Source organism: Neofelis nebulosa, chromosome 8 (assembly GCF_028018385.1).
Source record: "Neofelis nebulosa isolate mNeoNeb1 chromosome 8, mNeoNeb1.pri, whole genome shotgun sequence".
Lineage (NCBI taxonomy): Eukaryota > Metazoa > Chordata > Mammalia > Carnivora > Felidae > Neofelis > Neofelis nebulosa.
The window spans coordinates 142,094,271-142,111,429 of NC_080789.1; the positions used below are offsets into that span (position 1 = coordinate 142,094,271).

At 47.8% G+C, this 17,159-nt stretch overlaps 1 protein-coding gene across 3 annotated transcripts in view; it reads left to right on the forward strand.

Moving 5' to 3' along the window:
* Positions 1-17,159, forward strand: part of LARP4B (La ribonucleoprotein 4B) — a 93,759-nt gene that overhangs the window by 63,387 nt on the left and 13,213 nt on the right. For all 3 annotated transcript variants that reach the window (XM_058682047.1, XM_058682048.1, XM_058682046.1), the window contains exons 8-14: positions 131-234; positions 3,982-4,092; positions 5,557-5,610; positions 5,695-5,904; positions 8,437-8,543; positions 9,068-9,319; positions 13,440-13,485. In XM_058682047.1, the coding sequence (XP_058538030.1) occupies positions 131-234; positions 3,982-4,092; positions 5,557-5,610; positions 5,695-5,904; positions 8,437-8,543; positions 9,068-9,319; positions 13,440-13,485 (884 nt within the window). The remainder of the gene's footprint in view (positions 1-130; positions 235-3,981; positions 4,093-5,556; positions 5,611-5,694; positions 5,905-8,436; positions 8,544-9,067; positions 9,320-13,439; positions 13,486-17,159) is intronic.

The following is a 17,159-nucleotide window of genomic DNA, read 5'->3' on the forward strand; positions in this document are numbered from 1 at the left end:
TATGAGGGTTTCTTCGGTGCATTTAGTAAATACAATGTAGCACACTGCACAGGAGTGTTTATAACAGCGTACAAATGGTTAGTCAGCTTTAGTATTTGTGTTTTACCATTCATTCTTCTTCTCTTTGTAGCTTTACCTTTAGTCCAAGTGGACGAGAAGGGAGAAAAAGTAAGGCCAAATCAGAACCGCTGCATCGTGATACTGCGTGAAATCTCCGAGTCCACCCCTGTGGAAGTAAGTCCTCTCTCCTCCAAAGCACGCTTGCACATTTTTTGTGTGGGTTTTTTGTTTATTTTTGTGTATTTCTGTGTTTTGGGGGGGGTATATTTTTAAGAATATGCACAGTGATGCTTTCTTCGCAGGACCTACACGCTGATAGTGTCCCAGAACTCCACTGTGTACTTCACGCTACATAGTACAGGAGAGTTGGTAACTCACTATTTAGAAATTAAAAGTGAGAAAGGTTTAAATACTCGTTAAAAATAATAAACCCACAAGTTAAGACAAGGAACATGTTTTTATGTTAAATAAGTTTTCAGGACAAGCATCTCCACGACAAGAGGGGAACTCAGAAGAGTTGAGAGAATGTGCTGTAACGAGTGCCTGGACCGGCCGGCTGGCCTGCCCACATCAGGGCTGATGCTGGCACAGGGGGAGGCAGGCACGTCCCTTCCGTGGAAATGGGGCCTGGAGATCAAAACTTGAGTAGTACCAACTTAGGCAGTAATTTTAGGAAACTACAGTATTTGATAGCTTAAGAGTCCTGAAGAGTGATGTGCTGTCACTGCTTTGCTGGAAAATGTGTTACTCGTGCAGATGCTCATGCTGGGGCGCGTTGTGTAAACCCTGCAGGCCAGTGGAACCCGCTGGCCACACCTGGGACGATGAAAAGCCGTGAGGTGGGGCTCTAACAGAGGCGGCTCTTGGCCTGGTTAGAGCGTGCCGGCTGGCTGCTGTGCGGACACTTCAAGACCCAGGAAGTTTGCTTTGTTAGTCCTGGGTCTTCCATGAGTTAGGCCTGGGTCAGTCATGCTGTGGACATTCTCTACCTTCTCCGTAGGGAAGATAGATTAGTGTACGTGCAGGCTTAGGAAGGACAGTTCCTGGTGGAGTGTAACAAAGGTGAGAGTTCTAACAAATCTCTGATAGGATTAAAAAATCACACCTTCTTGCGTATGGCACTGTTCTAGCAGGGTTTACTTTCTGTTCAACTGAGGCTCGTTTTTACTCATTCTGTATTATAGTATGTGAAGAAAAAGAAATTGGATTGAATTTTTGGTCCTCTTTTTAAGGTTCCAAATATGAAGGATCATCCTGTTTCTTCCTGCCAGTTTGGGTGCCTGTATTAACTCACAATATAGTATTTAAGACATAGGTCCTGTAAGATACTTGTAAAGACTATAACCAAGAAGAATTTTCTACTTTTCACTGCGGACACTGATGGTGGTGTATTTATATTATTCCAAACAGCATATCCTACGCGTGTTGTAAAACTTGAACCATGGAAATTTTAAGAGAGAAGGCTCAGAGGAAACTATGATAAATTAAACGTTGACCAAGTAAAGAAACGGGGACAGATGTGGTCATGCGAAGCTGAGTGAGAGGACAGGAGGCCGCCCTGAGCACAAGTGGCAGAGAGCCCCTCTTGGGGGCCGGTGGCCAGCAGTCTTCGGAAAGCAGCCATGTGCTTGTTGGTGCTCAGAAAAGTTTTTAAATTATAGTTGATTTGGGCGATGAACTGTCTTTTATCAGATGGCCCTGTTTTCCCTGGCAGTATTTTGCTCTGGAATCGACTTTGGTGTTAACATAGCCGCTGCAGCTTTGTTGTGTTACTGTAGGCACAGTGCATCGTCTTTGTGTTAACGTAGCCCGTCCGTGTCTTCGTGGTTAGCAGGCACTTCTTGTGACCCTCCCACAGTTGGGTTGCGCCTTCCTTACCCCGGAGATCTCTGCTTCTGAGTGCGGAGCTGGCGCCATTATCCTGGAAGTGACTAACTGTGTGATTGGGTTGAAATCCAGCATCTTGCTGCTTGTTTTCTTTGTCTATACTGTTCTTGTTTTCTTGCCTCCCTTTGTTTTGGGTTAACGTGGTTTTTATCTCCCTTTTTGGCTTATTAGATATAACTCTTTGTTTTGTTTTAGTGGCGGCTTTTATGGTTTGTAGTCGACACCTAAGTGTATCAGCATCTGCCTTTACTTAATATAGTACCACTTGTTCACCTTTCTGGGATGGTCCCCCACTTCTCACGCCCGTCTGTGCTCAGAAATTCTGTGTAGTCCTAAACCACATAGTGCTTTGTTGTTGTGCTTGCTTTAAACGAGTCAATTTTCTTTTAAAGAGATTAAAAATAAGAAAGATGTGTTTCATATTTATCCACCATGTACCATTTACAGTGCTTTTCATTCCATGTCTAGATCTAGACTTCCTTTTAGCTTCCTTTCTGCCTGGGTATTCCTTTATTTCTTGGGATGCAGGTCTCCTGGTAGTGAGTTTTTTCAGCTTTTGTGTGTTTGAGAAAATGTCTATTTTACTGTCCTTTATAAGAGATATTTTCTCTGGGTATAGAATCCAGGATTGACAACATTGTTTATCCTTCCTGCGTTTTGAAGATGTTCTTCTGTGTTCTGGTGTGCGTTGTTTCTGAGGATGGGTCCTTCATTTTTGTCTCCATTCCTCTGTATGTAGTGACTGTTCTTTTTTCTTACTGCCTTGAAGATTTTAGGCAATTTGATTGTGATACACCTTGATGTAGCTGGTAAGTTTCTTGTACTTGAAGTGTCCTGAGCTATTATTTCTTCAAATAGTTTTTCTCTTCTCCCTTTTTTTTTTTTTTTTTCAAAGTTCTAACTAACCATTAATCCTACTTAGTGCATTTTTCATTCCAGAAGTTTATTTTGGGTCTTTATTTCTTTCTTCTTCCATATCTCTATTTAACATGTTCAGTCTTTTGTGAATATAGAATATATGTCTAACAACTATTTTAATATCCTTGCCTTTTAATTCTGTCATCTGTATCAGTTCGGGGTCTAATTTGATGGACTTCCCTCCCTTAGGTCATATTTTCTCATTTCTTTGTGTATCTGGTGAATTTTGAATGGAGGCCAGGCATTTGGATTTTGTGTTATTGGGTCCTGAATGTCTTTGTATTCTTCCCCTGTAGTCATTTTTGAGCTTTGTTTGAGGTTCAATTTGACCCTTTAGGCATATTGCTAGGTGGGAGCCAGGCTGCCTTCACTCCAGGCCGGTTCTTCGTTCTTCCGCACACTGCAGCCGGGCCCTTCTGTGTGCACTGCCTGAGGTCCTGTGAGTTGGGAGTTTTTCCCACTGTGTCTGGTGGGGAGACACTCCCCCACCCCCGTCCCGGCAAGTTCTGCTGCTGTTCCCTCTGGTCATTTCAGGGGCTGTTGATGCACACCGAGCCCCACTGAGAGCCCTGGACTCGTGGGGATGGGTCAGCGCTCACCTCCTGGCACTGAGTTGTGGGGTCTCCATGGGGACTCCGGGCCCAAGCTGGGCACTCGCGGGCTCATCTGCCCTGTATGGCCTGAGCTCTGCTTTCTGAAACTGTCTTTTCCTACATTTTGTCTTTGGTTTTGGGGAGCATAAATCTGGCCCATCTTGGCCAAAACCAAAAGTTCAGCTAATGTTTAAATTTCTCAGGTTACCACCCTCCTTCCCCAGGTGTGTAGTTACCAGCTCTCTAGTGCAGTGCAGCAATGTCAGAGACGTTAATTTACCTTAAAGGGACCTTGGTCCTAAGAAAAGCACTTGGTACGTAGTGGATTTACTTTCTGTGGCAGTGGGGACCTGATTCTGGAAGCCACACTCAGCACCTCTGCTCTTCTGGAAGAGGTTTACTAGCCATCAGTATGTTGGACTCTGTGTCTAAGAATCTGTCCTCCAGTGTCCATACCGTTTCTGTTTGGTAAGGACAGATGCGGCGTAGCCGAGAATTAATTTCTGCCTCTCTGTCCCTGTAGGAAGTAGAAGCACTGTTCAAAGGAGACAATTTACCGAAATTCATAAACTGTGAATTTGCCTATAATGATAATTGGTTTATTACATTTGAAACAGAAGCTGATGCACAGCAGGTAAGTCCTTCCCACCGCTGTTGAAGCCCAGCGTTACCAGTACTTAATACTTAACCTAAGTTGTACATAGGGGGCCTGACTGTGGGTGTTGAGATTACTGTTGCATTGTGGCACTAAGTTTGATGATATAAAGTGCAGGGGAAATCATGTTGTAGAAACTGAAATAGGTGTGTTTGTGCAGATAGTTTTTGTAGCAATATGTAAAACGTATGACGTTATTTCTTAAGGACATGTAAGATGAGCAGCATGTGAAAATGAGTTCTTTTCTTTTATGTTTTCTTTTCTCCGGCGGAGAAAAGTTATAATACTTGGAAAGTGTTTTGGGAAATTGGAACACCACCTTAACTTTCACCAGGTGTCACTGTGTGTCGTAAGCAGTTGAAACGGCCCTGCGGCCCTCTGGGAGGAGAGGCAGGGAGTTATGATGGTCTCTCTGCCCTTCAAGGAGGAGTCTTGCTGGGGGAAACGTTAACGTGCTTAAAGGGATTGCCAGTACAGGTGGCTCTTGAACAGCGTGGAGGTTAGGGATGCCGACCCCGCATGGTGGGGAGTCCACGTGTAATGATTGATTCTCTGAAGTGTGAACTATTGCTAGTCTACTGTTGGGCTGCCTGAAGTCTTCCTGATAACATAAACAATTGACTAACTCCTACCTTGTCTCTTATATACTGTGTTCTTAGAATAAAATAAGCTGGAGAAAATACTGCTAAGAAAATCATAAGTAGGAGAAAATGCATTTGTAGTACTGTCCTGTAGTTCTCGACAGTCTGCATGTGGGTGGCCTTTTGTGGTTCAAACCCGTGTTTGAGGGTCAGCTGTGTATATTACGTGTTACGTGACATGAATGCAATGAAGTTCAGAAGAGAGAAACCTGAAGGATGGGTGTTAATGGGCTGGAAGGGAAAGGACAGAGGAGGAGCTGGGCAGTTGGAGACAGGTAGGAGCTGTGAGCGCGGCAGGTGCGAGCTGTCCTCACCAGGAGGGCGCGTGCGACGGGCCCAGGTCAGATCAGGTGGCTCAGAGCCTTAAGGAGTGCACTTGGGAGAAGAATAAGGAGCCACGTAGGCAGGGACTTCGGACTATTGCAATCTCAATGTTTTCTTCTCCTGAACTGTGTAATTCCATTTTCAGATTGGGGTTATGACTGGGGACTTGGTATCCATTGTTACCTGCAGGTCAGGACCCTTGGCTGGTGGCCTGTGGGAGGAGGCTCTACGGTGTCTGTTAGTCCTGCTCGAATCGTGGTCACATGTTGAGCATGAGACTGTTTGCTGGAGGCTCCCTCACTCTTAGAGGTTCTTTTAAGGAACCATTGACCCAGAGTAGGTTAAGATTCCCCACTCTAGGTTCTGTCCGTCGTATTTTGATGACCCCATTCCTTAGCTCAGGTAGTGAGTTACCTGCCAGTTCCTTGTGTTTCTAAGATGAATAACACAGTGGTATTGTGGATGGTTTTGCCCTCAGGCTTACAAATATCTTCGAGAAGAAGTCAAGACTTTTCAAGGAAAACCAATTAAGGTAAGCAAGACCACTCGTTAGACTCTCTGTATTTGCAAATCACTTCTTCAGTATTCTCACAGACACTTCTGTGTCTTCACACAGGCACGGATAAAAGCAAAGGCAATAGCTATAAACACATTTTTGCCAAAGAATGGATTTAGACCTCTGGACATGAGCCTTTACGCGCAGCAACGCTACACAGCCTCCTTTTACTTACCTCCGGTCTACAGCCCTCAGCAGCAGTTCCCCCTGTACAGCCTGATTGCTCCCCAGACGTGGTCGGCCACACACAGCTATCTTGATCCGCCGCTGGTGAGTCCTGCGGTGTTTAGAGCTTATGCAGCCGGAGGTTCTGTGGTGGGCACTGCACCAGGTGCTCAGAAGGGTGGGGCCCCGGGCCTCTAGGGGAACCGGATGGGTCCACAGTCTGCCGTGGTGAAACGGACCCTCGGGTCCTGTGGCAGACCTCAATTTAATCGGGAGATCAGTGTGCCGCTGTGTACACTGAAAAAGTTGAAGGCTCTAATCTTGATTCTTGGTGGGGTCCACCTGCCTTCCTGTGTAGCAGCACCTTCCTAAGCCGTGTAGTTCCAGCAAAACACAAAACGTGATCCGAGCTTTGGGATGACGGGGTTACTTCTGAGCACAGGGGGTGCCAGGGGAGACACTTTTAAGGACTCACAGATGTTTTAACAGGCTTCTAACAGTGGAGGACAAGGAGACCTATAGCTTTATTCTTCCCACCAGCCCCAGACTGACTGGCCTGTGTAGTGGGTCCAAGTGGTTTTCCCCAGCTGTGTCGCTGGAGAGCTTAGAGAGGTCAGGCGGGCCCCGGCTGGGCATGGGACAGAATCAGGACTGTGATCAGCCCCGGTCGTTGGGCTCCCACCATGGACAGTGGGGATGGGCTGATAGACAGGCCCTCCTTGCATGAGGCCGCAGGGCAGGTGTCGGTGGGGCCAGAGACAGGGAAGGGCACAACGTGTGGAAGGTTGTATTTGGGAAGCCGGAGTTGAGTAATGGCCTCGAGGGTGTGACTATGGACTGAGCTGGGGAAAGCTGTGTGGGGCTGGGGTCACGTGGGGGATGCGGCAGAGGCCTGTGAGCCAGGCCCCACCATGTGGGGACGTCATGTGGGGCTCTTGTTAGAGAGGAGCAGCAACTCAGGTGGGGTTGGGGGTGTCCGTGCCTGTCGCACACGTGCAGATGAGCATCCCTAAGAGCACACAGCCTGGGAAAAACCATGGTGTCAGGCAGGCGGGCGGGAACTGGGAAAACGGGACCTGGACAGAATACTCTGAAGCTTACAGTAGGGGCTTACCTGGTGTGATGTCCTCTCTGCTGAGCTCATCAGGAGGTGGAAGGAAGGGGGCTGTAGGAGAGCCAGTGGGTGTGCGGGGGCACCGGGCGGCTGGCATGCTGGGTGTCTCTGAGCTGAAATGGAGGCTGAGGCAGGGAGCTCAGAGGGGAAGCCAGGCTGTGTGGCATCTCCGGTGTGTCCTGAGGCCACGCACTCTGTGCCTGTGGCTTGTGGGGCCACAGGAGTAGGGAGAGGTGGTCATGGGCACCATCAGGGCCTGAGGTCTGGAGACACTGCAGACAAGGTTTCTCCCCCTCCCCCCCCATGCTAAAAATGCTATGTTCTGTTGAAGGTACCAGTGGCCATGTGGCCGGCAGATCATGAGAGAACCGTAACGGGGAGTAGAGTCCTTGAGCTCTGGCATTGAAGAATTTCTCCAGGGGAGGCCAGCCGGCGCACTGTGCTGTCTGCTTCCTCTGGAGTTACGTTGCTTTTCAGACCGCTCTCATCGCGTCTGTGCCTGTCTGGCACTAGGGGTCGGTTGGCCATTTCAGGTGGTTCCTTTGACCCTGGTTCAGGAATGAGGCCTTTTGCTTGCTCAAAAGCACACTGTGTCATTTGGAGCAGATGTGAAGAGATAGTACCTGTTAATTCTCAGCAAGTAATGTCAAATGATTGGGTTAGGGACTTATTTATTTATTTTTAAAAAATGTTTATTTTTGAGAGTGAGTGAGCAAGCATGGGTGGGGGAGGGGCAGAGAGAGAAAGGGAGACACAGAATCCAAAGCAGGCTCCAGGCTCTGAACTGTTATTGCAAAGCCTGACATGGAGCTCGAACTCACGAACTGTGAGATCATAACCTGAGCCAAAGTGAGACGCTTAACTGACTGAGCCACCTGAGTGCCCCCGAGGGACTAATTTATTTTTAAACTCTTGAGCAGAATTACTCAAATACCAGAGTTCTGTATGTAAGAGTATATACAGGAAATGGTTTGTCACAACTGGTCTTACCATGATTCACAATCTTACGTGATTTAAAATCTAGTTCCTGTGTGATTGATAGATTTTTCAATAGTCTCACTCTGGCAGCTATTCTCAGATGGCATGTTGAGGATTCTCACAAAGTTCTAAGTGTATCTTTTGCCCCCAGAGTTTCCCCTCTGTTGCTTTTTTTTTTTTTTTTTTTTTAAATCAGCAAACAATTTTATTTGGTCCTAAGCTGTGTCTAACATCTGCTTTCTGTCACAGCGTATGCTTAGCTCCAGCCCCCACAGGTGTAGGTTGGCTTCCTTGGGGGGCTGTTCTGGGAGGTCACCTTAGTCGGCCCAGAAGAAGGCCTCAGCCCCAGCCTGGTTCAGGAAATATTGGTCATTGGCAATAATCTAACACCATGTTCTTTTCATCCGGGAAATATTTCAAGCCTTAACTGGAGCAGAGCCTACTTGGCAAGTCGAGAAATAACTCCCAACGACCATGAGGTGCACCGTTAGCCAGCGTGAAGGCTGTTTATGGCTTGCTGACTTGTTTGTTTTTAATGAATCTAGGTAACTCCATTTCCAAATACTGGATTTATAAATGGGTTTACGTCTCCAACCTTCAAACCTGCAGCGTCTCCTCTGACTTCGCTCAGACAGTACCCTCCAAGAAGCAGGCAAGTTCCACGAGTGGTGGAGACGTGGTGGCTCCCCGGGGTTTGTGGTAAGAGGTCTGCCACGCTGTGCTGTGCTCTTGAGTGGAACAGAATGAGCCGTGTTGAAGCGGGGAGTCCTTCCCACTTGCTCGAGTCACGTTTAGTACCTGGGGAAGCTCTTTCTGACAAGCTCTTGTGACACATGTGACCAGTGGAGATGAAACCGCTGGAAGCCTAGAATTGCACTGAGGTCATACCCTGAGATGTGTGCCGGAGTGCCTGCATAAGGCACAGGTGCTCTGTGGCTTGTGGCCGTGGGGGCCCGCTTTGAATTTGGACCTGGGCCGCCGCCAGCACAGAACGTCGATACTTTGTAGATTCGCGTTAGCGGACATAGCATGCGTTAACTATTTCTTAAGTAACGTTTGTACTGTTTTTTTCTAAATAGAAAGTACCTTTTAGTTGAGTCATTTCATGTTAGCAAGGTCATTTTATGATGCCACGATGGCTTCAACACTGAGCATGTGCAAACCTTCTGTTTCCAGGAATCCTAGCAAATCTCATCTACGCCATGCCATTCCCAGTGCAGAGAGAGGACCTGGACTGTTAGAAAGCCCTTCGATATTTAACTTCACTGCAGACCGTCTAATTAATGGCGTTCGGAGCCCACAGGCACGGCAGACAGGTCCTCCTAGAACACGGATACAGAACCCTCCCGCCTACGCCAAGAGGGAGGTTGGGTCTGGTCGCGTGGAGCAAAGCAGTGCGGAATCTCCCCCTGGTTTAGGGAGAGGGAGGTGAGTCCTTGCGAGCTGCTATCAGACAGCTGCGGCCTGTCGCAGTAGGCTGTGAACATTGTCCAGTGTCATCTCTGCAGGCGTGGTTTAGCATTTCCTCTTCAGATACAGTACACAGCATCAGATCAAAGGTTTTATGTAATTACTCAGAGGGTCACTCGAGAGCAGAGACTTGACAGGCTTCCTCTTCTTTATATAACATTGTGGAGAGAGCTGCAGGTGGACAGGAACCACGTTAGGTCACAGTTGTTGGTGGACACTTGGAGCTTTGCACACACCAGTGTCCACGCTGCGGGTCTGAGGCCTCCTCCCCCCCACCTCCCCGTGTAGGGGCCCAGCATCTCAGCCTTGCTCCATTTCCATGGTAGTGAGTGGGTTGTGCGCCAGGCAGACCAGGCTGTGGCAGACCAGACCATTTGTACTAAATGTATTTAGAAAAATAAGCCGTACTGGTGAAGCGGTGCCCGCTGGCCACACTCTGTGGAGATGTGCCCGTGCTGTCCGTGGGACACACACTAACACCTTGGGTCCCTTGGTGTCTGGTCGTTCCCGTGCCTCTGATGTCGGGCTGTGCCCAGGACCTCCGTACTTTTCCTTGAGGCAGCGTGCGTGCGTTCCCGCCTCCTGCCCCTTCCTCCTCTGTTTGGGAGTAAGGTTAGAAGAGGCGGAGGTGAGTGCATCGTCCGGTTTGGTCTCTCGGTGGTCGGCTGTGCATGGGGCTGTCTGGAAGGAAATCCCTTCTGACAGGTAACCTGCACGGGTTCAGCCCGCCTAAGCATTTCTTTCACCAACTTGGAAAACTTTAGATGCACATGTTCGCAGTGTTGCACATCAGCACAGTGTCTGCACACAGAGGTTCCTGCAGTGTGGGCTCCTCTCTGTCCCTGGCGCTCTGGGGCATGTGAGGGGCCCAGAGGCACAGTGCACTGCATTGGTAGCACGTCAGTTTGCACGGTCTGGCCTGGGTGGGGCCGGGGGACTGAGTGGCTGGCTGCAGCCTGCCGCCACACATCACCAGGACATTTGCCGTAAAGTCAGCTCGATGGGTATTGGAGAGGTGAAGGTTGCTGAGGACACACAGAGGCTGCGGCCAGCCACGGGGCTGGGGGGGGGACAGCAGAGACCAGAGGCTTGCAGCAGGGCCTGCGGAGCTGAGGCCAGACCTGAAGGAGGCCACGCCTGCCACCTGGGTGATGCCTCGGGTGCCGGTCTGTCCTCCTCAGAAGACAGCTCAGAGGAAGTACCAGCGGGAGGGCAAGTCCATAGGCCCACTCTCTGCCTCCCCATCTCCCTCTGGCGTCTTGGGAAAAGCTCCACAGGAAGCGTCCTGGCAGTGGAAGGACAGGGCTACCTGGCGTCGCGGAAACTGAGGGGCACCCGGCTGACCCATGTGGGCCACCTCTGGCCACACAGTCACGTGTGATCTTGCTCTGCGGTAGGACTTTGCAGGACAGCAGGAACCGCCTTGCGCTTTTCCCAACAGAGGGCTACCCTCACCCTCCAGACTGCGGCTACCCCCGTGGGACATCCTGGTGCTCACGCCTGCCATGTCAACAGACAGGGTGTTGGTGCCTAGGCGTCTTCAGCTGGAGGGGAAGCCAAAGTGGCTGTGTCCCCCGCCGGTGCCCCTGTACCAGCAACCCTCTTTCTCTTAGGTTTTGTTTTCTGTTTTAATTTTTTTTAATGTTTATTTATTTTTGAGAGAGAAAGGGACGGCATGAACAGGGGAGGGGCAGAGAGAGGGAGACACAGAATTCAAAGCAGGCTCCAGGCTCTGAGCTGTCAGCACAGAGCCTGACACAGGGCTCGAACCCACGAACCGTGAGATTGTGACCTGAACCAGAGTTGGACACTTAACTGACTGAGCCACCCAGGTGTCCCTCTTTTTCTTAGGTTTTGTTTCATTTTCCTTTAACTTTGTTGGGTGGTAAGGAGCAATATGAGGGGCCCTGGCAGCCCCCTGGGACCACTTGTGGTTCTCCCACCCTGTGTGGCAGTGACCGCCAGCTGGATTCAGGTGTGTCACGTGTTGAGAGCGACTGCCAGGCTCAGAGTTGTGGGCCCAGGAAGGAAGCACGGTGCTGGTGAAAAGTCAGGTGTGATAGCGAAGAGTCCTTCCGCCTATGCTCCACGCTCCAGCCCTGTGCCACGCTCACCTTGGAGCCCGTGTTACGTCTCCTGAGGTAGGACTGTCCTCTGAGGACACTCTGGCCCTGGTCGGGTGGCCCGAGCACCATGTCCACAGACATGCCTGTGGTGTGGACACAGTGGTGGAGGCCCAGCCAGGACAAAAAAAGGTCAGTGCTGTCAGCCAGCCAGGGCCCACCGGTAGGGACACACGGGCCAGGCGTGGTGGCAGGGCCCCAACGTGATCGCTGCACCCCTGGGGCCCTGGCCCGAGATAGATGCACCTCTTCTCTCCCGGCTGTCGGGGTCTTGTCTGAAGTGCTGTGTGCGTCGCAGGTGTGTGCATGCTGTCTCTTCCCCGGGCCTCCTCCCAAGGGCTCCTCGTCACCATACGTTGAGGGCGAGTCTCTGCGAGGCTTTTGTCCAGCCAGACCCTGAGCCTCCTGCTGCAGAGCTATTTCTGCCTCCAGACACAGGATGCAGCAAATGTTGCTTGAAGTTCTAGGTCTGGAAAGATTCCCCTGCACACTGGTCTTGGGGAGCACTTTTGATTGTGGACTGGAGTGGAGGGGTCCACACGCTGCACAGCTGTCCCTGGTGCTAGTCTGGAACTGACCACCCTGCCCCCCGCCCCCCGCCCCCCCCCCCATCACTGTTCTCAGGGACTCCCCGTGAGGAGGCCTCAGCAGTGGACCGAGAGCTGTTGCTGGCGTTTGTGCTTTTCCCTGGGGCTTAGTGCCCCATTTCTGATGTGCAGCTCGAGTCCATGGTCACTTGCTGTCCCATGGTCCGGCATGTAGTCTCCACTGGGAGCCAGTTGAAAGCAGGACCTTTCTGGAGTACTTTCTAAAGGAAAGGGTATGGCTTTGCTCCGAAGTCCTAGAAGTTTGCACTGTTGCTTCTCCTAGAGGGTCTAGCCAGAGGCCCCAGAGTGTCCTTTTTCAGCACAAAAGTGGAAGGCTCTCAGCCTGTCCTAATTAGCTAGGCCATCCTGGGCAAGGCTGCTTGTGGGTTTTGTGTAAAGGAAAGGAATTGGTCAAGATTATTTCTTTGAACTCCTTTCCAGCTTACACTGTACAAGTGTATTCAGTTGAAATGACAAAGGTAAGTAAGTAAAGACAACTCTAAATGAGAGTTACTCTGAACTCTTAGGCCACATAAGCCCATCCACAGCATGAAAGTATGCTATGGACTCCGGGCGCTTGCCCGCAAAGATCTAGAGCCTTGTGCACGCAGCCGGCTGCTGGGGATAGGCAATGCCTGGGGTTTGGAAACCCTGGAGTAGACCATTGGTAGTGGGAGGGGCTGACACGGTGGGTCATGTTGGGGCTGAGAGGGAGAGCAGGCCAGGCTACTTCGGGGTCTTTCCATTTTAATGATTCATCTGATACATTTCATTACCAGTGTTTAACAGTTCACCTGGATGGCCCATTGTCAGGTTTTATATATCTTGTCATTTCAACTGAATGGACGTTCAGGTATTTCTATCATAACAAAAATTCTAAATGAGTATTAGGAAAACTTTATCAGTAAATGTTTTTTTTCTTTTTTCTTTTTGTTTTTCTTTAAGTTCTCTATCTAGACATCACTTGTAGTCTTTTACTATGAAATTATTATTTTGCTTATATTTCTTAAAGTTGGGGTTAAAAAAGCATTTTCTTAATGTTTATTTTTGAGAGAGACAGAATAAGAGCGGGGGAGGGTCAGAGAGAGAGGAAGACACAGTATCCGAGGCAGGCTCCCGGCTCTGAGCTGTCAGCACAGACCCTGACGCGGGGCTCGAACCCACGAACTGTGAGATCATGACCTGAGCTGAAGTTGGTCGCTTAACTGACTGAGCACCCAGGTGCCCCTAAAGTTGGGGTTTTATAATCAAAAGTCATCTGTAAAAGATTACAAAGGAATAAAGACTGAATAAGTGTGCACGTACCTGTGCTCAGTGAAAAATCTTCCCGGTGGGGAAAAATTAGTCTTTTGCTTTCCTCTTTTCTAGGAAGAATTCCTTTGGTTACCGGAAGAAACGGGAGGAGAAGCTGACAGTGAGTACATCTAGTCCGTGGCACTTTTGCAAGACTCTTAAGCCTAATTCATATTAAATGTGAGATTTAACTACATGAATGAAGGTTAAGAGGTTTTCTCTTAATCTGATATGCATCAGGTGATAACTGACATTATTGCAGCCTAAAGAGGAGAAGTTGGAGGCGACTGTAAAATACTGGTCACTAAAGAGTCCGGAGTGTCACCACACCGTGACAGTGTGTGTGCTGTGCAGTAGGCACAGCCAAGACCACAGTGTGCACACGCGGTGGTCTACACACACATTGTGCGTTTTCTGTGTGTGGATAACTGGACAGTACTAGTTAAATGAACTGAATTTAATAGTTCTGGCAAGCAGAATAAACTTTCCTGTGTAGGAATTAGTGCATCAGTATTTTTCATTCAAAACCCTTAACTTTGTATCTCCTATGTGGAAAGCATTACTGCCTTGTGCTCTAATGGTCAGAACAACCCCACTAAGGGTGGGCCCGAGCGAACGCTGCGTACTGGAGGCATGGCCACATTTGCTTGGGTTGATTATGTAGCTCCTCCTATAGATAATGCTTCTGGGCTTTGGTGTGGGGTTGGATCCATACCTTTCTATGTGAAGTATGCCAGCTTAGCTCATGTGGACCTGTGGGTGGATGGAAGGATGTCCATCCTTGCACTTCAAGGACTGGAAGGACCTTCAGTAGATTCTTGGTCCACCCCCTGAGCCAGTGAGTATGTGCTCTCCTGTCACACAAGGTACATTGTCTAGTTAGAAAGTACAGATAAGTAGTTAATAAAACAGTCGTAATTCTGCTGTGTTGGTTGATTTAGTCTAGGTTTTGGTGAACCCTTTGGTGAGGCAGTTTAAATTGGCTGATTACAGTTGGAATTAATGAATTCTTCTAACATTTGGGCTAACAAGACTGGTATCAGAGTATGTCTTCAGATATTAGTTCCCTGAACTGAATTACTCTCAATTGGTTACTAAATTGCCTTCAGAGGGGACATTTATTCCTGTTGCATTTTGCATACCTGACTCACGTGTTCATACCAGGGAGCCTCTTGGAAGGCCAGGCCCATGATGCAGGTGCATTTATTAAGGTGAGTGCACCTGTGGCTGCGTTGGAACGTTCTGGTGACTTCAGGAATTTAGAGACTATGATAGCGCATGTGTACTTGGACCAACCAGGTTGTGGGAGCAGGGCCTCATTCACCTCGTCTCAAGCTGTTCAGATCCTAAAACACTGTTAAACACTGCATTCAAGACGGGACCTCACCTGAAGGCACTGCCATTTTGTAACTCCCGCATCTAGACAGTGCTGCCTACCTGAGTACTCCTGCAAAATCAAGATTTAGTAACAATTTTGTGAAATCTGAATCCCTGGAAATGTGGTCTTCTAAAAACCTGTGTTCATCTCAGAAAAATGCAGATGTTTACAATAAAACCTCTGAAACCTGCTTTGAGGTCACAGGCTGCTGCATAACTTAGGGCTTTGGGGAGTTACAGAGAGCACAGAGCAGCTGAGTGGCTGGTAAGCGTAAGCTGGGTTCTGATGGTGAGTCACCAAAACGCACCTGAACCGTAGACCATAGGAAAGGCGAGAGGCAGGTAGGGATGCCCCAAAGAGATAGTGGGGATTGTTTTTTTAACTTGTAGTGCATTTTATTTGTGTATTTAAAGTTTTGTCGGGAGTTAAAGTGTTCCGTTAGTTTCAGGTGTACAGTCTAGTGATTCGACACTTCCATATGTCGCCCGTGCTCGTCATGACAAGCGCCCTCATGTCCATCCCCCACTTCTTTCGTCCCCTCTGGTAACCAACTTTGTTCTTTATAGTTAAGAGTCTGTTTCTTGGTTTGCTTCTCTCTCTTACTTTTTTCCCTGTGCTTGTTTGTTTCTTAAATTCCACATATGAGTGAAATCCTATGGTATTTGTCTTTCTCTTACTATTTCACTTAGCATTGCACTCTCTTGCAAATGGCAAGATTTCATTTCTTTTTTTTTTATAGCTGAGTAAAATTCCATTTTTTTTCCAACGTGTATACATGTTGCCTCTTTATCCCTTCATCTGTCACTGGACACTTGGGCTCTTTCCATAGTTTGGCTACTGTAGATAATAAACATCAGGGTGCATGTATCCCTTTGAGTTAGTATTTTTGTATTCTTTGGATAAATACCCAGTAGTGCAATTGCTGGGTTGTAGGGTAGTTCTATTTTTAACTTTTTGAGGAACCTCCATACTGTTCTCCAGTGCGGCTGCACCAGTTTGCATTCCCCCCAGCAGTGCAAGAGGTTCCCCTTTCTCTGCATCCTCACCAACACCTGATGTTTCACGTGTTGTAAATTTTATCCATTCTGACAGGTGTGAGGTGGTATCTCCTTGTCGTTTTGATTTGTATTTCCCTGATGATGAGTGATGTGGAGCACCTTTTCATATGTCTGTTGGCCATCTGGATGGCTTCTTTGGAGAAATGTCTGTTCATGTCTTCTATTTATTCATTGGATTATTTGTTTTTAGGGTGTTGAGTTTTATAAGTTTTTTATGTATTTTAGATACTAAATCATTGGATATGTTATTTTCAGGTATCTTCTCCCATTCCAAAAGTCGTCTTTTATTAGGTTTGTAGTTTGTTTCTTTCACCGTGCAGAGCTTTTTGTCTTGATGAAGTTGCAGTAGTTTATTTTTGCTTTTGTTTCCCTTGCCTCAGGAGATGTATCTAGTAAGGAGTTGCTATGGCCAGTATCAAAGAGGTTACTGCCTGTGTTCTCTTCTAGAATTTTTATGGTTTCAGATGTCACATTTAGGTCTTAAATCCATTTTTAATTTATTTTTGTGTATGGTGTAAGACAGTGGTCCAGTTTCATTCTTTTGCATGTTGCTGTCGAGTTTACCCAAGACTATTTGTTGAAGAGACTGGTTTTTTTCCCCCATTGGCTTTTCTTTCCTGCTTTGTCACAGATTAATTGACCACACAGTTGTGGGTTTATTTCTGGGTTTCCTATTTTGTTCTTGGTTTATTTCTGGGTTTCCTATTCCATTCTTTTGATCTCTGTGTCTACCATACTCTCTTGATTACTATAGCTTTGTAATATAACTTGAAGTCCAGAATTGTGATGCCTCTAGCTTAGCTTTTCTTTTTCAAGGTTGCTTTGGCTATTCGGGGTCTTTTGTGGTTCCATATAAATTTTAGGCTTGTTTGTTCTAGCTCTGTTATTTTGACAGTGGTTTAATCAAATGTGTAGATTGCTTTGGGTAGCTTGGACATTTTAACAGTATTCTTCTGACCCACGAGCATGGGATGTCTTTCCATTTCTTTGTGTCCTTTTCAGTTTGTCTCACCAGTGTTTTATAATTTTCAGAGTGTAGGTCTTACACCTCTTTGGCTAGGTTTATTCCTAGGTATTTTACTGTTTGTGGTGCATTTGTGGTGTTTTTTTAATGTTTGGTTTTTTAAAAATTTGTTTTTAAATGGTTTTATTTTTGAGATAGAGTATGAGTAGGCGAGGGGCAGAGAGAGAGGGAGACACAGAATCCGAAGAAGGCTCCAGGCTCTGCGCTGTCAGCACAGAGCCCGACACGGGGCTCAAAGTTGTGAACCACGAGATCATGATCTGAGCTGAAGTAGGATGCTTAACCAATGGAGCCAACCAGGTGCACCATTTTTAATGTTTATTTTGAGGGAAAGC